This window comes from Alligator mississippiensis, chromosome 4 (assembly GCF_030867095.1).
Source record: "Alligator mississippiensis isolate rAllMis1 chromosome 4, rAllMis1, whole genome shotgun sequence".
NCBI lineage: Eukaryota > Metazoa > Chordata > Crocodylia > Alligatoridae > Alligator > Alligator mississippiensis.
In genome coordinates, this window is record NC_081827.1 from 28,273,937 (window position 1) to 28,294,687 (window position 20,751).

Genomic DNA, 20,751 nt, shown 5'->3' on the forward strand with positions numbered 1-20,751 from the left:
AACAAAGATTTTAAGATAACTTTTTGCCTGAGATCCTGAGCTAGCTTTGCAACATGCTGAGAAACAGAGACCACAAACATTCCTGCTAACTCAGCAACTCTTGTTAATGCTTAGAAGGAAACTCACAGGAACAAAAGTTATATTCAGATATTCTATTCAGACTATTCAGAAGATTAATATCATACACATTTAATCATTTGCCACCCCCTGCCTCCCTGCACACCGTGATACACTCACCTCGCACATCAGAGATTTTTATTAACTCTAGTTGTTCCGCAAGTAGTTTCACAACGCGGTCTAAGCTCTTGGCATCTGTCTCGAGGGCACTCAATTCAGTGTCTGTGCCATTGCTATTCAGCGCTATCACTGATAGCTCTTCTTCTAGGTTGGTTATCTTTTCTGTAACATCTGCTCTGAGTTTTCTGTAAGCAAAAGGGCAGAACTCATATTTATTCAAGGAAAAAAATTAGCTTTGAAATATTTTTAAGAATAAAGCGGTGTAGTAGTTAAATAATGTCTGTTGTGTCTCTGCTTCTGACCCCCCACATAAGGACACATTCTCCCCCCAGTGTGCTGTAAATGTTTTGTAACAACTTGCCTACCTAGAAGTCTGGCTTTGTTTCCTTTATCACAAAAAACACTTTTTAATCTACAGCACATTTATAAACTCAAAGCACCAAATTACTCAGAAAACAGCTGCTTTGTGTAAGATTAACTGGAGGCAGATTCCAGAACACTGGGGTAATGCTCCCGAACCATGGCAACTGCATAGGTCAGTGTGTTGACTGCTATGATCCATACATAATTTGCTTCACATCCCACACAGCGACAAATGCATTTTTATTAGTACAAACTTATGGGACAGAACAGAATTGAACTTCAGAGGGAAAAATCCAGCATGAGCACAATGGATTCTTTTAACAACTTTGTAAAGATTCCCCTTTTCCAACAGGATGGAGCATGTGGACAGGAAATATCCCACCTCCAGTAAGACTGAAACCAACTCTTTCTTTTCCATTCAACAAGCACCTTCCTGCTTTCCTTTTTTTTTGTTTTGCTTTAACAGGAATCCCAGTTTTTTGCTGTTCCAGCCCAAGAAATGTGCTTGCAGCTACAGTACACTCTCATATAGACAGGGATTCCATAGTAATTAGCAAGTAATAAAACAGGGGCCATCCGACTCCAGTCATAGGTAGCAGACTGATAAAGGCTCTCAACAAAAGCCAACAAAAAGACCCTAATGACTTCAGGGCCAGGGCCAAAAAGCTTGGAGAAGACTAAAAGGAGCTCAGCAGAGTCTGATTCAATTGCATACAGTTAATAGATTTCAACCATTCTCCCTGCCATCAACCCAAGCTTCTCTTCCTGGGAAGAACAAGGCAATGTTGTGTTTAAACCAAACATCAGTAGTTGGGCATTTTCAAGGTGTCCTACAACATTACAGACTCTCCTCCTATCTATGGGGACAAGAAAAGGAGGAAAGATCCCTCAGCATGGCCTCCCCTCTCTTGGCTTACATAGAGCCCCCCCTTTTTTTTTTTTTTTTAAGGAAAAATTTTCAGGTCCCAGGTCAAATCAGCCAAATCAGTTCCAAATCCATGAGTCATTCAAGAACCGTGTGTGGCCCTACTAGCGGCAAACATCCTGCTACCCCCACCTGGGGCTTAAGATGCTTCCAAATCCTTTGACAGGCATCCTACATTCAGGCCAAGCCTGGAGGCTTGGGGTTTGGACGCCCCCGAGTTTCGCTTCTCCTCAACCATATGGCTGCAGGAGCAAGTTAGGGAGGAGTCTCCCATTTCCACAGAGTTCTCCCATTTCCTGAAAGTTGGTGTATAGCCAAGATCTTCCCACTGGAAGTGAAAGTGGGAGGCTAACTATGCCTTACCTTGGTTAAGGTACTATCCCCTGCCAAGAAAGTGATTTTCACCTACAACTAGGAAAACCACCTGAGTGGTCATGGTATTTCCCCTCCAGAGCCCCAATTCTGCAATGTTCTGCAGCATGTAGGAAGGGTGGAACTGGGGTGGAGGGGCAGGTACCTAGATTTTATTGACTATGAAACATTTTATCCTCACTCAGTTTATGCATGGGGGAGGTCTTGCAATTCTTTTTAACAATAATTGTAGCACTGAGTGTTAAACTGCCACACAGTTCCAAGGGGCTCACTCTCCCCTTCTCCGCACCCTTATTTTAAACAGAATATTGGGTTCCAACACTTAATAACATGGGAACAAACCATACTGCAACACTGGCCCCTTCGGCTAACAATGCTCCTTGCCTTAGATTAGCGGAAGGAGCCTGCCTTGTTATCTAGATGGCTGTAAAATGAAATTCCAAGAATTTAATCTCTTCCCCCTGCATTCTCTCTCACATAATAGCAATGTTTGTCCTTTTCCCTTGGGGCACATACAGCATCAACACAAGTATCTCCACTTAAGTGCTTGGCAGGCTGACAAAATGCAAGCAGGATTCCCCTTCCCTGAGTTTCAGAAATCATTCCTGGACTCTTTTGTTTGTTCCCCACAGCAGCCTTCATAAGAGCCCTGGCCTGACTCTATTGAATACCTTGGACCCAATCCTCAAAGGGACTTAGGCACTGAACTCCCACTAAATACCACCAAGCCCTAACTGAGCTCAAAATATCCACAAAGCTGGTAGCGTACTCACTCAGCTTCCTCAAAGAGATTGCCAATGTTCTTTAGGGGCTCAGCAGCTGGATTTTGAGCAAGAATATTTTTAATTTCATTCAGTTTCTCCTCCAGGTTGTTCAGTGTCTGCTGATAAGGGCCACTGACCCCAGTGATTTTCAGGGCATTTGCTCTGTCCAGGAACCTCTGGGTCTTGTTGGTCAGCTCACGGATGATAATGTCCCACAGAGCAAAACACTGATGGCATGGTGCACAATCAGGGAAGAAGCCGGAGTAGCCACGGGTGCACTTGTCACAGCGAGGACCCTCAACCCCTTCGTTACAGACACACAACCCTGTGGAGCGATTGCACTGAGGGGTCTGGATGCCACGGGGATCGCAGTCACAAGCTGGAAGGGTGAAGGGGGGAAAAAAGAGAGTAAGTCTGAAAACACAAAGCCAGATGGAACCAAAGATGAAGCTGGAAAGAACTTTAACACAAGCCAAGAATCTGTAATGACATGAATGTGAAATTAGTATGTTAGCACACTGGGGAGAGAAACATAGTAAAGTAGGGCTGGAACGGACCTCACAAGGCCATCTAGTTCAGCCCCCTGCTCAAGGCAGGATCATCTCTGACTAAATAAACCATCCCAGCCAAGTGTCTGTCCAACTTGCTCTTGAAAACTTCCAAAGATGGAGATTCCACAATTTCTCTAGAGCAAGAGGCAAGTGTGTGGAGAAGACTAGAGAGGTGCTTTGTAACTTACTCAGAAGAGATGGCCCTGTCCATTGGGCCCTGATTTGAGGCCATCTTGTTACTCTGGTTCCCCATTGTGAACCACATTCAGAATAAGAGAACATGTATGTATATATGCATGTACACATAAAAATGCAGAAGTGTTAACTATCAAGTTTGGCAGCCCAGGCAAAACTTCTTGGAGATTGGGTGGGTGGGGTTGTGCTGAGTACCAGAGAGGAGGGGGAGAGGGAAGGGAAGGGGAGAGGGAAAGAACGTCTTACCTGCCCTGGGGACTCAAAGACCCCCCACTACTCCTGCCATGTCCCCACACCAAGAGCAGCACAGGTCTGTTCCTGATGCAACAAAGACTCCAGGGAAGAGGGGGATGTGAGAGAGGAGAGGACACAGGCCGTACTGGCATCTCCTGTAAGTCGGTGCCTGGGTTTGATGCCCCTCTCACCATCGCCTTTAGTTAGGCTACTGTGTTAGTGCATAGTTTGGATCTGTTCCGTCTCTGGTTTGTATTTATAGTTCAGATAACAGGAAGCAGGGCATAAAGAGATCTTGCTTGTAATGTGGAAAAGGTAGACAAATGTCACAAGATTCTAGCACACGGGTGCCAAGTTCTCCAGAGCCAGCCTCTTTGTAGTAGGAGTGTGAGGGCAAAGTTGATCAGTTGCAAATGTTTATTAACATTGAAATCAGACAAGTAATTTCTAGGAGTGCACCAATAAAGATTTTCTTGGCCAACACCAATGGCCGATTGTTAACCAACCATATCTGCCGATACCAATCTGATAGCTGATTTACAGGAATGCAGCCCTGCAGCTTGGAAAGCAGCCTCCTGCCAGTAAGTCTGTGGGGAGGAGGGGTAGCAGGGAGGGAAGGGACGTGGGGGTTGCAGATTAAAGCCCCCACAGTGAGGAGGGAGTGGGGCAGAGGCAGGTACTACCTAGCCAGAGCAGTGACTGTGACCCCAGGAGTGAGGCAGGCTCATCTGGGGATGTGGGGTAGTGGGGGTGGCTCCCAGCTGCTGCGTGGCCCCTGGGGGAGGCATGGGGGGCATGTGCCCCTCAGATTTGTGTGCAGGGTGAGAGCAGGCTGTACACTGCTGGCTTGGGGCCAGGGACTGCACTGGCTTCTTCCCAATGAGAGCTGGGCCAGGGTGGGGGGTGGCGGTGCTGGGAGTGGGGGCTATGCGGTGAGCTACAGCCACCCCAAAATTCTCTGTAGCTCCACCCCAGCCCACCTTCATCCCACATACAAATCCAGGAGGGCACATGCCCCCCATGGCTTCCCTGGGGGTGCACACAGTGGAAGGGAGCCATCCCCATCCTCACTTCCCTGGATGACCTGCCCGCAGCTCTGCCCTGCTCCCGACAGGGTCACATTTTGCCCCAGCTGGACAGTGCCTGCCCCTGTCCCACTCGCTCCCTCACCGTGGGGGCCTTGAGTTGCCCTCCCCACACCCCTTCCCTCCCACAGATTTACCAGCCAGATGCTGTTCTCCAAGCTGCGAGGCCGCATTCCCAGCCACATGCATGTTGTGACTGCACACACGCACGCAGCATTTATTTGTGACATTATCAGCTACGCCAGCCAAAAAAAGCTGATAGCTGATAATGTTAATTTTTCTTTTATCAGTGTCGATCTGATATGCCACTGATACATTGGCGCACCTCTAGTAATTTCTGTTTAACTAGTCAGAAGGAGTGAATACAAGCAAATACAATGACTTTTATGTAAACTTTTATGTGACTGACAGTCAGGGATGCTCCTTGACCTCCCAGTAGGTTGCTCAACATAGCTCCCATTGGTGATGTGAATTTTGAGCTCCCCGGTTGTACAAGCTCATGGCTGACATTTGTTTTCACTTAGCATAATTCAATGTGCCACACTACAATATTTTTAAACCCATTTGCATATAGGACATTTTTTTCCCCATGTTCCAAGCCAAATCAGCCAAATCAATTCCAAATCCATGAGTCAGTCCAGAACCATAAGTGGCCCTACTACCGGCAAACATCCTCCACCCCCAGCTAGGACTTCAGATATTTCCAAATCCTTTGGCAGGCATCCTATGTGCAGGCCCAAGCCTGGAGGCTTGGGGTTTGGAGGCCCCTGAGTTTTGCTTGCCCTCAGCCATATGGCCGCAAGAGCAAACTAGGGAGGAGTCTCCCATTTCCATAAAGTGGGCATAAAGCCAAGATCTTCCCACTCCAGCAGCTAAGTGGGAGATTAACTCTACATTACCTTCGCAGGTACTACCCCCGTGCCAGGAGAGTGGGTGTCCCTGGGTACGACTAGGAAAACCACCTTGGTGGTCACAGTGCTTCCCCTGCCAGGTAAGCATAGGACTATACTTGGTCTGAGCCAAACATAATCCATGTAAAAAGAAGAGCTTTCAAGTGTTAGAAATTGAAGTTTCCATCTGGACCTCTTCTCAAATAGCTGGGTAAGAGATGCTAAAAGGAAATTACCAATGTTCATAGCTTTAATAAAGGTAAAGCAGCAAAGAACAAAAGGTCTTGGAGGTCTTGCAGCTATGCTGGAGGTGCCCTTCCTATCATCAGGGCAGAGTAAATCCACACTAGATCAAACATACATTCCTTTAACATTCAAGGCTTTGACACCCAGCAGATTAAAGCCTTCAGTTACACATCACATCTTTCAGGACTACCTCATAAATTTAACACATACAAATGGCCCATAAATCCATCAAGGACACCTGTGAGTACTAGCAGGTTACTCTTTTGAAAACATCAGCCCTTGCTAATGCAGCATTCCCCCTAGAAATTGGCAAGGTGGCAAAATAAAGCAGGTTTCATGATGATCTTTACCATTTGCTTTCAGGCCAGAATATAGCCTCCATTTATAACCAGCTTTTTAAAAAGCCCTTAAAGGAACAAATTGCTTCATAAACAAAACCAGCTTTCCTATAGAATATGGATACAAAATACACCATAATACAGAGACGACTTCTATTGCCTATGAGCAAGTTTATGTCCATGCAATTTAACAAAATGGTCCTTTTGTTCTCTGAATTGTACTCTGACACAAGAGATTGTTTTTACTTCACATCAAAGTGCTTAAGTATTCCCACAGTAACTTGCCATGGAATATATCCCCCCAGGCAAATTGTCAAGTTACTCTTTGAAGGAGGCTCAGTTAACCCTTTCATCAAGTATTACTCCTGGGAATACGGCATTCTGTATCATGATCAATTATCCAAATTCCAGAACAAAGTAAATGGTATGCATTTTGTTTCTCCTCAAAGATCCCAGGATACTATCAGATTACATGGGTACTTGCTTCTACCAAGTGAGATCACAGATTTAAAAAGCAGGTCCTTTTGTTAACTCTGATGTGAAATCCAACAAGATCACAGTAGGCACAGGACACTGCAGTATCTCAATATATGCATGATAAAGTCAATTCCAATACTCTGGGCACCATAAAATAGTGGAGAATATGCCAAAAAAGGAATGAAATTATGTAAATGTTGATCAGTCCCCAAACCCTCTCAGTATAAACCTAGCTCTATGATCCAACTGTCAGCAGCAAGTACTTTGCTATAAAAACAGTAAAATAAAAGGAACACTGTACAGCTATATAGCACCAACCAGGAAACTGTACAGGATTGAGATAAACACATTGTAATTATAGGGCGCTTGTACACACGACAAAAATTGGCAATTTTTGCGATTTAATTGCATTACACTGTACACGTGTGTGAGTTTTTTTTATGATTTAAATGAGTTTGCTACATTGCAAATGAAACCACATCCGCATATAGTTTAGTTGCAACGCAGCTATTTGTAATGTTGCAGCCTTAGCTCACCCTCCTTCTGAGGGAGAGGCAGGCTGAAGGCAGAAGCGGTGAGGGAGACAATCCTTTTTTTTCTTTTTCATGGAGCCTGCCACATCTCCCATGGCCTGGAGGGTGAGCTGCTGGTGGGCCAAGTGGCTCCTGAGCTGCATAGAGCCCGGGTCCTTCCTTCCATGGCAATAGTGCCCCCTGGGGCTGCCTGGGAGGGTGGCTAGCAAGTGGGTGCTGCCCCAGCTAGGGCTCAAGGACCAGTTGGATTGGGCTTGGTGATGCTTGTGAGCGAGGATAGCACCCACCCACTAGCCACCCACCCAGGTGGCCCTGGGAGGCACCGCTGCCATTGAAGGAAGGTCCGGGGCCCCCTACAGCTCAGGGCCTACTGGCAGCTCCCCCCAGCTGCAGTAGATGTGGGCAGGCTCTTCAAGGAAAAAAAGAAAAGAAAAAAGGATCAGGCCCCTCACTGCTTCCCCCCCACTCCAGCAGAGCCTGCTTGCTTGCGTGAGCTGCCACTGGGCTGTGCAGACTCTAAGCTGTAGGGGCCCCCAGTTCCCTCCACAGTGGCAGCACCTCCCCAGGCCACCTGGTCAGGCTGCCAGCTGCGTGGGTGCTGCCCCAGCCCACAGGCAGCAGCTGCTGGATCCAACTTCCCTGAGCCTGTGTGGGGAGCAGCGCCTGGTGGGCTTCCAGTGGGTAGGCTCTGGGAAGAGTTGCATCTAGCAGGTATCTGCGAGCTGGGGCAGGACCTGGGCAGCCCCAGGGAGCGCTGCCACTGCAGAGGATCAGATCGGACCCCTCACTGTAACAGTGACAGAAGCCCCTAAATTAAAATGATGGGATTTTAATCATTGCAATTAAAAACCCACTGTTTCAATTTAGGGGACTAAACTCCCAGCACATGCACAAGTGGCCATATACTACAGCTCCCCTTTAGGACCCATCAGAACTCCACTCTCCAAAAATGGGGTTTTAAATTTTGTTTTTACATTTGCATCACTTTGTAATGCTCTGTAACCCAGGTCTTGAACTGTTCATAGAACTGCACCCCCATCCCCCTCCAGAAGATAAAACCAGAAACAAAGACTTTTCTGTGCCAAGTAAAACAATCCCAGTTTAAGGGAAAGCAAGGAAAAGGCCTTCCCAAAGACTGGATAATCAGAAATAACAGAAATCAAAAGGAGGGCTTTGGTTTATGAATTTGTTTTTAATTTGGGAGGAGCTTTTACATGTTTGTTGGGTCTCCTTGGCTAAAGCCTATTTCAGGCTCCCCTACCGTGGCAGCACTCACACAATGTTGTTTAGCATATTACTGACATGGAAACATCCTACCCCTGACCACCGGTCCAACCACATAACAGTAATTATTGTATTTTTAATTTAGATTTTTAAAGTTGTTTTTTTTTTTTAAAACTCCTCTCTGAGAACCCAGGGCCCAGCACTTCCCACGACAGTAAAGGGGAGTTTCTCTATGGTTCTGGCTGACTGGGTTGCTTTGAAATGCTGCCATGTAACACACTGACCCTGCTACAGATTTTTAGAAGGCATTCATGTACCTAGCACAGGAGGCACCACACACCTCTAAAAATCTAGATCTACACTCCCTTACACATCATAATGATACTACAAAACCCTGGCAGTATATCAAAGAGAACTAGCCAGAAACCCAAAGAAAACTCCTTTCATCCCCATTACTGTTGTGAAGGGAAGGAAACACCATCATCAGGCTAGGAGATGTTTCTCTTTTATAACATGAAAGAAATTGATAACAAATGTCCCTGCTGACCACAGCTGTAAGGGCACCTGAAGAGAGGCAATCCCTATAACAAGGCAGTCTCAGGCTATTTAGAGCTTTATAGCTGACAACCAAACATGAGGACAGCCCCCTGAGATCGCTTAGGACAGGGGTTGTTGGCAACTTTTTTGGGCAGGGTGTCAAAAAACACCTTTAACCTCAATTTCTAAGATGTTGACATGCTAGGCAATGGAGGAGCTGTGAGGGGCCTGATCTCTTCTCTGGCAGCACAGCCCCCACCCTGAGATACGCATGCGAAGCAAAATGCCTTAGTGTGCCATGCTCTGGCACCAATGCTGGGGCTTGCCCACCCCTCACTTAGGGTAAAGTTACACTTAGAGCATACCAAGGGCACTTAAAAGGGAGTATTAATTTTAATGTCAGCATGTTAATACTCATTAACTTGTGCTATATGTCCCAAGGCCCCTCTGAGCATCTCAGAGTTATGCCACTTCAAGTGACGGTTAACTTTGGGATGTGCTACCTAGTCAGCGTTAAGGTAACTTCACTCTGCTCCACAGAGATAAAAGGAGCAGGAGATGAAATGAGCAATTTGCAGTCCTCCAGTATCCCAGGAAGCACTATTCCCAACAGCCTCTCACTCTACCACACAACCCAGAGCAGGGTTTGAAGGTGTTGTCTGTGCCTGCCTAATTGTGACATAACCAAAGCACAAACAGCAGAGAAAAAGTTAACACCTAAAAGGAAAGGTCACAGACACCTACCCAGAAGCAGAAGGTTAAAATCAACTTTGTTACTGCTGCAATATGATTGGTAAACAGCAGCTAGAGGGATCAAAACACCTGTAAATTTGGAAACTCAGTGCCTGTTGTCTGTGCTCCACTAGTCAAGGGGAGTAACGTACTATTATTATGGCAAGAAGTTGGTCACAGGCAAACACCAGATCCTCAGTGACAAGTGCCATTACTGGTGCATCTCTGAGTTAATAAAACCTAGTAAATGCAAGCATCTTCTTCCTCACACCCTAAAGAGTACAGCTGAATCCTTGGTATGTAAAACCTTACCTACAAGTTGGAAAGAAACAACCTTTCTAATGTAAATAACTGTACAGCCTCTAGTTTACAAAAGCAGTAATGTCAAGTGCCGCAAAACCATTTTGAGACTCAGGATTTCTAAGTCAAAATAACTCCAACTCGCAATCTCCAGATCAAACCCTCAGATCTCCCAATTTTCTCTGCTGGTAAGTCTGTGGAGGGGAAGAGATGGGGAGAAGGGAGGGGAGATCAAGGCCCCCATGCTGAAGGAGAGGTTGGGGCAGGAGCAAGGGTGAATGGGGCCCTGGAGCCAGGATGGGTCATCCAAAGGTGGCAGCAGGGGGGGAGGGGGAGAGGGGCGGCTCCCCGCAGCAGCATGCATCCCCAGGGGAGGCACGGGGGGGGGGGGCACATGCCAGAGGCAGTCTGCCTGCTGCAGGCTGGGGCTCTGCACCCTGCTGCCTTTGCCCCAGGAACTCAGCCACATGATGCCAGTGTGCTTCCTGCCACTGGGTGGGCAGGGGATGCGCCACGTGGCCAGCATACCCTGTGTCCACTGCCCACCCGGTGGGCAGCAATGGTTTTGCAAGACTGAGCTCCTGGGGTTAAGGCAGCAGGGCACAGAGCCTCAGCCAGGTCTGCCTTGTGGGGGACACATGCCCCCCATGCCTCCCCTGGGGGTGCACACTGCAGTGGGGAGCCAGCCCCTCCCCCCCCACCTCTGGATGATCTGCCTTGTCCCCATTCACCCCAACCACTGCCCCACTCCCTCCCTTGATGTGCCCCCTGCAACTTCCAGCTGGATGCTATGTTTCATAGTAGTGGAGGGACCTGAACAGATCATCTAGCCTGACCCCCTGCCACAGGCAGGAATGAATGCTGGGTTCACAAGACCCCAGACAGGTGATCATCCAACCTCCTCTTGAATTTGCCCAAGGTAGGAGTGAGGACTACTTCTCTGGGAAGCTGGTTCCAGATTATGGCCACCCTAACTGTAAAATATTGCCTTCTGATCTCTAACCTAAACCTATTCTCCATCAGCTTATTACCATTGTTCCTTGTCACCCCAGGTGGTGCTGGGGAGAAAAGAGCTCTGCCTATTTGCTGTTGATCCCTCCTGATGAGCTTGTAGGCAGCCACCAGGTCCCCCCTCAGCCTCCTCTTATTGAGGCTGAACAGGTTCAGGTCCTTCAGTCTCTCCTCGTAGGGCCTGTCCTGCTGCCCTCTCACCAAGCGGGTGGCCCTCCTCTGAACCCTCTCCAGGCTGGCCGCATCCCTTTTGAAGTGTGGCACCCAGTACTGGACGCAGTACTCCAACTGTGGCCTGACCAAAGTCGCCTAGAGGGGGAGTATCACTTCTCTGGACCGGCTTGAGATGCAGCTTTGGATACATGACAAGGTATGGCTGGCCTTGCTGGCTGCGGTCTGGCATTGGCGGCTCATGTTTGTCTTGGAGTTGATAATGACTCCAAGATCCCTTTCCACCTCTGTGCTTTCGAGAAGGGAACTCCCCAGCCTGTATGTATGTATGCTGTGGATTCCTTCTCTGTGTGTCTGTCTGTTTGCCTGCCCCTCACTCCCAAGTCACAGCCCCCGCCAGCCCTGCTGCTGCCTCTCACTTCCTGACCCATAGTACCCCACATCCTGCCAGGACTCACCCTCCCCAGGCTCCAAACCCCACACACAGACCCACAGCCCCTGACACCTTCAAATAACACCTCCGCACACACTTCAAAAATAGCACTTCATGATTTACATACCAATCTACTGATTTTTTAAGAGCATCTCATGATTTTCATCACAATGGGGTTGGCAATACTGCAAGAGGGGGAATACTACGTTATCTGCCTAAACTCGATCATCTTATCTCCCTTCTTCCATACAGAACAAGCAGGCAAACAGAGATATCCAGCAACACAAAAGTTTCAGAGCCTATCGTGTTGCTGGAAATGGCTCCCAAATGTCACTTGGGAAACTAAGTATTAGGGACTAATACTTCCAATCTCATAAGAACACTGAAGGTCCTTTTAAGCAAAGGTAAAAGAAAAAAAGAAACATTCCTGCAGTCACATGACTAGAAATAGGGAAGAATGCTTCATTCTGCTCCTTAAAACCACACAGATGCTGAAATTACAGAGGAGTCTCTGGTCTTTACATTTTTGCCTTAACCGGCTTTGGTTAGTAACAGTCTTCAGGACAAATAGCTGATTATTTTCTTCACATTAAAGAAAAGACAGGGTGGGGCAGAAAGCTGCAAGTTAATACACCAAAAACTACTTGCTTTGAAGATTAGGATGAGTTAGGAAAGGATAATCAAACCTGTCCCTTGCTAAGCAGAAAAGGACATAGTGACCAAATCTCTTGTTATACTAGCTAAAGAAAGTCTGTTAGTGTTCAACCAGTAAACAAACAAACAAAAACCGTCAGAAAAACCCAAGTGTTTCCTTTGGAATATGTAATGGGAAAAAGTCCCCTCCTTAAATTATCTGGCCAGAAGAGCTTCTGAATGAATGAACTGTCATTGTCATGAAATATCATTTTGGAACAACATTTTGTTTCATCTGCATGTTTTGATTGGGAAATTGAAACACTCAGTTGAATTATTCATTATCCTGCAGAACATTTTAATTTCGATGAAACAAAATCTCATGGCAAAAACACTTGTGACCAGCTCTCCTGATCACTTGGTAGTATTCTCTCTCTCCCGTTAGTAAGCTGCTCCTTTTTAATATCTTTATTTGATAAACCCCTAAACCATAGGTCAGTTCCTATGGCTCATTGTTGTCATTAGCAAAATATTTCCTGATCTTAAAAGATACAAATGTGCCTGCTCCCAATAAGAAGCAGTTATCTCCAGTGGCCACATCCACATGACCATGGATGTTTGGTTCCCCAGGGACAGCTAGCAGGGGGACACCTTGTGCTGCTGCTAGTTGTCCCTGGGGAATGCCTGTGTCAGGAGTCCTGTGGTGTGTGACAGGTGCCCCTGGGTGGGGTAGGGGAGGCTGGGGCCAGCCAGCACTGTGCACTTACATGAGGCCTCCAGGAACCCAGGGGGCTGCGGCAGCAGCAATCCTGCTGCGCAGAGCCAGGCTGGCAGCCAGAGCATGGCTCTGGCCATCCAGGCTCCGGTTTTGAGCTGTGCGTTCTGGCCCCATGTATGCTGTTCCACTTTTTCTTTTGTACATTTTTTTTTTAACCCCATGGATATCCAGGGGTCAACCTGTGTTGAACGTGTGGTATGTGGCAAAGCACAAACTGTTTTATCACTGTCTTATGCTGAGGACTCAATATATTCAGATTACAATGTTTCATTCTTAATCCACACTGGAATTTAATAAGTGATTTCAGGATGTCCAAATCTAATTAAGGCCACAGGCAGACACCTTCCCCTCAGATTGGGAGCAATTTACCCTTCCTTTTTGTCTCTAATATATGTGGTGCTAGAATTTCTTCCTTTCTTTCCCATGCCCTGTTCTTTCACGCACAGGAATTAACGTTTATTTGTTTTCATGTAAAGCATTCACAGAAGTGCTATACTTACATTTTTGTATTTCAGTTTTCAAGTCCAGTGATAAACAAGGCACTTCTTAGATTTCATTAACCCAGTAAAGACTTTGTAACATGAAAATGCCAGATTTCTAATAATTGGCCAAGTAATTTAATGTAAACAGAGACAAGCAAAACTATGATTGCCTTTGATTTTGTAAATTATGGCTCTGTTGAATCTCAGTCCCATTTATCTGACAGTTCCTACTTTTCAAAGTTTAGGAAAGCTGGTGTTTTCAGATAAAAGTGATTTAAAGTAGAAGTGGATCATTTTAATGCTTGCAGGTGAGAGTGGGTAACAAGTAGTTCAATATCAGCGATCTCTTGTAACATTTGTAAGAGAAACCCCACAAAACCTAACCCTCATGGTTTAATCTTTAAAGGCCAGAAGTTAACATCTTACAAAAGCAATGAAGTATGAATGGGATGGAAACAGCTTGCCTCATTCAACTTCTTTAGTGTTTTATATATATACACACACACATTTATTTCTTTAAGTAACTCAAACATCAGAATTAAGTATTCTCTTCCATCCTACCAGTGAACAGACGCAGAAGACGGCATGAGAACTGCATCTGAGAAACCAACTGGCGGCTTCGGCAGTGGTGCTTCGAGGCAGGCTTCGGCGTCCTGGACAACGACCCGCACATCACGACAAGGGACATGCTCAGCTGGGATGGGCTTCACCTGTCCCCCAAAGGTAAGCGTGTGTTTTCTTCTAGGTTGGCGGATCTCCTCCGGCGGGCTTTAAACTAGGCTCGTCGGGGGGAGAGGAGTACGAGGGCGGGGGAAGCTGTGGACCACCAAACCATGTGGCACCCACAAGGACAGCCCAGCCTGAAGAAAGAGAGCATTGGGAACCTGAAAGCCATGGGGAGGCCAGCACTACGGCACAGGTAAGAAATGAGAAGGTAAGAATCAAAGGGCCCCTTGGGACTCGGAGCGGGGGGGCAGCAAAGGCACCAGTCGCAGGGCTCAAGTGCCTATATACTAATGCTAGGAGCATGGGAAACAAGCAGGATGAACTAGCGCTCCTTCTTGCACTAAACACCTATGACTTAGTGGGGCTGACAGAAACCTGGTGGGATTCATCCCACGACTGGGCAGTACATATTGAGGGCTATAGATTGTACAGAAAGGACAGGGTGGGGAAGAAAGGGGGAGGGGTTGCGCTCTATGTCAGTGAGCAATATACATCAACCCTCATCAAGACAGAATCCAAGTTTGAGGAAGTAGAAGGATTGTGGGTTAGGCTACATGGGGGGCAAGGAGAAAGGGATTTGGTGGTAGGGGTCTGCTACAGACCCCCACATCAAGGGGAAGAAAGAGATTCGGGGCTCCTGAGGCAACTCTCAGAGACCATAAAAGCTAAAGAGGCGGTAGTCATGGGGGACCTAAACTACCCAGACATCTGCTGGGAGTCGCAGACAGCAAAGTCCCACTGCTCACGCAGGTTTCTAACCTGTGTACAGGACCTCCACCTGACTCAGGAGGTACACGGTCCCACTAGGGGGAATGCCATACTGGATCTGGTATTGGCAACGGGGGATGACATGGTAGGGGACCTCCAGATCGGTAGCTATCTGGGGGACAGTGATCACCTAATAATAGAATTCACCATAAGACGGCGAGTGGGTAAGGTAACTAGTAGGGTGAAAGTGCTAGACTTTAGGAAAGCTGATCTCAATGAACTCAGGCAATTAGTTAGGGACGCACTGCAGTGTAGGAGTTTTGAATGGATGGGAGCCCAAGAAGGGTGGCTGTGCCTTAAGGAAACGAGCCTTCGGGCACAAAGCAAGACGATCCCCGAGCGAGGCAAAAGAGGGAAAGGGGCCAGGAGGATTCTCTGGCTGACCAGAGAAATCCAGGGCAGCCTAAGGGCCAAAAGGGGAGCAAATAAAATGTGGAAACGGGGAGAGGTCACCAAAGACGAATATACCTCCTCTGCTCGTGCTTGTAGGGAGGCAGTTAGACGGGCCAAAGCTACCGTGGAGCTGAGGATGGCAACCCAAGTAAAAGACAACAAGAAATTGTTTTTTAGATATATTGGGAGTAAAAGGAAGGCCCAGGGAGGAATAGGACCCCTGCTAAATGGGCAGAAACAATTGGTGACAGACAGGGGGGGACAAGGCTGAACTCCTCAACGAGTTCTTTGCCTCAGTGTTCCTAAGCGAGGGGCACGACAAGGCTCTCACTGGGGTTGTAGAGAGGCAGCAGCAGGGCGCCAGACTTCCATGCGTAGACCCTGAGATGGTGCAGAGTCACTTGGAGGAACTGGATGCGTTTAAGTTGGCAGGCCCGGATGAGCTCTATCCGAGGGTGCTGAAGGCACTGGCCGACATAATTGCAGAGCCGCTGGCGGGAATATTCGAACGCTCGTGGCACACGGGCCAAGTCCCGGAGGACTGGAAAAGGGCCAACGTGGTCCCCATTTTCAAAAAGGGGAGGAAGGAGGATCCGGGCAACTATAGGCCAGTCAGTCTAACCTCCATCCTTGGCAAAGTCTTTGAAAAAATTATCAAGGCTCACATTTGTGAGAGCCCGGCAGGAAAAATTATGCTGAGGGGAAACCAGCACGGGTTTGTGGCAGGCAGATCATGCCTGACCAATCTAGTCTCTTTCTATGACCAGGTTACGAAACGCCTGGACACAGGAGGAGAGGTGGATGTCGTATACTTAGACTTCAGGAAGGCCTTCGATACGGTATCCCACCCCATACTGGTGAACAAGTTAAGAGGCTGTGACTTGGATGACTACATAGTCCGGTGGGTGGCGAATTGGCTGGAGGGTCGCACCCAGAGAGTCGTGGTGGATGGGTCGGTCTCGACCTGGAAGGGTGTGGGCAATGGGGTCCCGCAGGGCTCGGTCCTTGGACCGATACTCTTTAATGTCTTCATCAGTGACTTGGACGAGGGAGTCAAATGTACTCTGTCCAAGTTTGCAGATGACACAAAGCCATGGGGAGAAGTGGACACGCCAGAGGGCAGGGAACAGCTGCAGGCAGACCTGGATAGGTTGGACAAGTGGGCAGAAAACAACAGGATGCAGTTCAACAAGGAGAAATGCAAAGTGCTGCACCTAGGGAGGAAAAATGTCCAGCATACCTACAGCCTAGGGAATGATTTGCTGGGTGTCACGGAAGTGGAAAGGGATCTTGGAGTCCTAGTGGACTCCAAGATGAACATGAGCTGGCAGTGTGACAAAGCCATCAAAAAAGCCAATGGCACTTTATCGTGCATCAGCAGATGCATGACGAATAGGTCCAAGGAGGTGATACTTCCCCTCTATTGGGCGCTGGTCAGACCGCAGTTGGAGTACTGCGTGCAATTCTGGGCGCCACACTTCAAGAAGGATGCGGATAACCTGGAGAGGGTACAGAGAAGGGCCACTCGTATGGTTAAGGGCCTGCAGACCAAGCCCTACGAGGAGAGACTAGAGAAACTGGACCTTTTCAGCCTCCGCAAGAGAAGGTTGAGAGGCGACCTTGTGGCTGCCTATAAGTTCATCACGGGGGCACAGAAGGGAATTGGTGAGTATTTATTCACCAAGGCGCCCCCGGCGGTTACAAGAAACAATGGCCACAAGCTAGCAGAGAGCAGATTTAGACTGGACATTAGGAGGAACTTCTTCACAGTTCGAGTGGCCAAGGTCTGGAACGGGCTCCCGAGGGAGGTGGTGCTCTCCCCTACCCTGGGGGTCTTCAAGAGGAGGTTAGATGAGTATCTAGCTGGGGTCATCTAGACCCAGCACTCTTTCCTGCTTATGCAGGGGGTCGGACTCGATGATCTATTGAGGTCCCTTCCGACCCTAACATCTATGAATCTATGAATCGCATGATGGGTGTTAGTCATATTGTTCCACATTCCACCAGAAGGTGCTACAGGCATGTCCCTTTTCCACCTTTCAGTTGTGGATGGATAGCATTAAATGCTTTGTCCCCCAAAGGAAAACAGCAATAGGTTTTGTTCAGGCCTGACATGGATTTCCTGGGTGTAACAAGCCATTATGATAATCAGACTATTCAGCAATTTGTAAGCTTGAAATTTCTGCATAGTTAGCAGATCTTTCTCTCTGAATAATCAGCTATTGATTCAAATTACACTATAAACTTATTGTTAACTCCTGGGCATTTTGATGTTCTGCCTGCATGCTGATGCAGAACACCCACAGGAGACTTCAGAAACATTTCTACAGCTTCTGATTTATGCGGTTTTATGAAGTGCTAACATTACTTTGCAACAGTTTCATGCATAAAATGTTTCTTAAATTGTGTCTGTAAAAGGCTAAATTAATTAGAGCTGAGAGTGTTAGTATGCAAGTTTATATTACATGTAGCTAACCAACCACAGGGAAAGACCTAACGATTTCAACTTCATCCTATGAATGCCTAAGACAAAAGAAAGCAACCCTCTGTCAAGACCCTTCTCTGCTTTTAGCTCATGATACAAATGTTACTTGCATTGTATTGATTCAAGTAACAGCAAAGCTTGATTATTTACTTACCGGGGGCAAGACAGTCTACCGCAATGGAGCAAAACATACTCCCTCTTTACATTCAAGAGGAGATATAGATCTTCCCTTTGCAGTTGGCCAAGCATACAGAAGCAAGTTAAACCAAGACACAATGGCCATAGTTAATTGCTTCTAAATGAAAAGTCATTTGATACTAAAGGGCTGAGATACCACTCCTATAAACCCATGGCCAAAGACATTGCACATGTGCCTCCAGAGTGTCAGAGACAATTTCTTGGGTCCTGGTCTGGAAAAATTCCACTTTCCTTTAACAAACCTAAAACATCCTCATTTTTTATTTCACAGGATCCTTCCCCAATTACCATATATCTGTTCTTGTTTACAACAATAGAGATAGCAGCAACATTTTATTTTATATTTATTTTTACCATTTGTTAATTTTGTTATTTGATATTTAAAATTATTTTTAAATCCTGTACCTTACTGTTGAAGTGCACAGTGGCTCCATTATAACCCAAACAGTCCTCAGGAACTCAGACTTTCCTCAGAAATTCCTCTTGTGAGTGAAAAACAGGGCAGTATAAACCTTGAAAGACTCATGTACTGAACCTGCAGTTTGGTCATAAGGGTTTGGAAAAGCTCCAAGCCCTAAAATAATTGAGAGGTTTGTGTTTCACGAAACTTGAAATTTTACTGCTTTATCTAAGCAGGTATTTGTGTAGATGCATGCGCGCACACACAGTCATGCACACAAAGAGTTTGAATAATAAACTAAACTATGTAGAGTCTTCCAAATGGGCTAGGAGTACTATTAACTTAAACATTACCACAGGGTAGAATTATAGCGTGGTTCCCATTTAGTGACATTCACCACGGACTGGCACAAGGCCTTAAGACCTGAACCTCTTAACCCTAATTCCTTAGTAAAAGAAATGACAAGCATGCTCTCAGCCCTGCAGCAGCTGTCAGCTCTAGCAGTGGAAATTATGATGGGGAAACCTGTTCTTGAATTTCTGGTTCTCAGCAGAGCAGCGCCAGAGACATCTCTGACTTCAGACCCACAGCTGCAATTCATTTAACTCCCCAAATTCCCAGATGCTCAAGCCTCCTACTTAGCAGTTGAATCCACAACACCATTTTCTTCCCCCACTTCCCAGCTGGTGAGCTCTCCTGGGAAGGGGGTGGAAGTCTGAAATACTCAGGGTTTCACAATGGAGTCACTCCCCTAGATGTAGACTCTTTTTCCTGTACCAGGTGTGTCAAGATCCAATTTCCATGCTGTGTAGTCAATCTGATTTTACTCTGTTTGATTCTCCTGGTCTTGTGTACAGTACTTCAGGAAATGAACACCTCTGTGTCTTTCTCCAACAGCACTTCCTCCATTTTCAGTGAGTGGTCTCCATTTCACAAACCCTCCTCACTATTGATAAACAGGGATCTGGTTTTCTGTTTGGTGTGGAAAAACACAGATTTTCTCCTTTAAAGGAGAAAAATGAAGGGGAAAAGCAGGTTTCCCCTTGCAGGCTGGCAGAGCTCTGGCCTGCAAGGGGCTGGGAGGAGTGGGAGGAGGGCAATCACAGCAGGGGGCACCACATACATGTGTGCATGCACACATGCATGTGGCAGCCAGGTGGCATGGTGGAAAGCAGTTTCCACAACTCCCTGCAGATAAGTCTATGGGGGGACATAGGTGAGACATGGGGAAGCAGGGGGGCATAGGCAAGGCAGGAGGCTGGAGGGGGCGCAGACTGAGGTGGTAGTGGCAGCCATGGTGAGGGAAGAAGTAGGGCAGGGTTGGCAGCTGGGACTGGGTGCACTGCCCAGCTGAAGTGGTGCGCAGGGCCCCGGCTGGTTCAGGAATGCGTGGCCATGGCACCCACTTGAGAAGTGGGATGACCCATGGGTGGCTTGTCCCTGGGGAGGAGGAGTGGCTCCCTGCTGCTGCGTGTACTCCCGGGTAAGGGCTGGGAGCCAGAGGTGACGTGTTGGACGGGGAATGGGGGGAGAATGTGGCCCCCCAGTTTTGTGTTCACAGTGGGGTGCATGGCTGTAGCCTGGCTGGACTGGCAGAAGCAGGAGCTGCCTTCATGGCCCAGCAGGTGAGACCCAGCACAGGAGGGCAGAGCAGGGCAATGAGACTTGTTGCCACCACCCCCAGGACCCCTGCACCAGCAGTGCCACCAGCAGCACAAGGAGTAACAGACTGGGTGGGAGAGGGTTGGGCTGCCCTGCCCTTACCTCCTCCTGCCATCAGTTGCTTGCATGCCAAGCTATGGCTCTACCTCACCACCATGGTCCAGTCACCACCGCTACACCCCTCGGGCCACCTGCACTGCCCCCCACGCCACCTTCCGTGTGGGGTAGAGCCATGGCTTGAGGGGAGTAGCAGCTGGACCATGGTGGTGGGGTAGAGCTGCAGTCTGGTGCACGAGCACCTGGAGGAGGTGATAGCAGTGCGCTCCCCCTCCCCGCTGGTACCTCTCACACTGCTGGTGGCACGGGGGGTGGTGCCAGTGGAGGCAATGAGTCTTGCTGCCCCACTCTGCCCATGTGTACCAGGTTCTACCTGCCTGTTGGGCTGCAGAGGCGGCTCCTGCCTGTGCTGGTCCTGCCAGGCTGCAGCCCAATGCCTGCTGTGGGTGCACAAATCTGGGAGGCCACTTGCCCCCCTGACACATCACCTATGGTTGGGTACCCTCATACATACTCCCCCTGCTCCATACATACACCCTCAAGACCCCGCG

The 20,751-nt window shown here is 47.8% G+C and overlaps 1 protein-coding gene across 1 annotated transcript in view; it reads right to left on the reverse strand.

Annotated features, from left to right (window-relative positions):
* The window catches only part of LAMB1 (laminin subunit beta 1), a 73,758-nt gene that overhangs the window by 13,335 nt on the left and 39,672 nt on the right, over positions 1-20,751 (reverse strand). Inside the window, exons 24-25 of the mRNA XM_006269599.4 lie at positions 2,671-3,040; positions 238-422 (exon numbers count right to left, since the gene is read on the reverse strand). Coding sequence (XP_006269661.3) covers positions 238-422; positions 2,671-3,040 — 555 coding nt within the window. The remainder of the gene's footprint in view (positions 1-237; positions 423-2,670; positions 3,041-20,751) is intronic.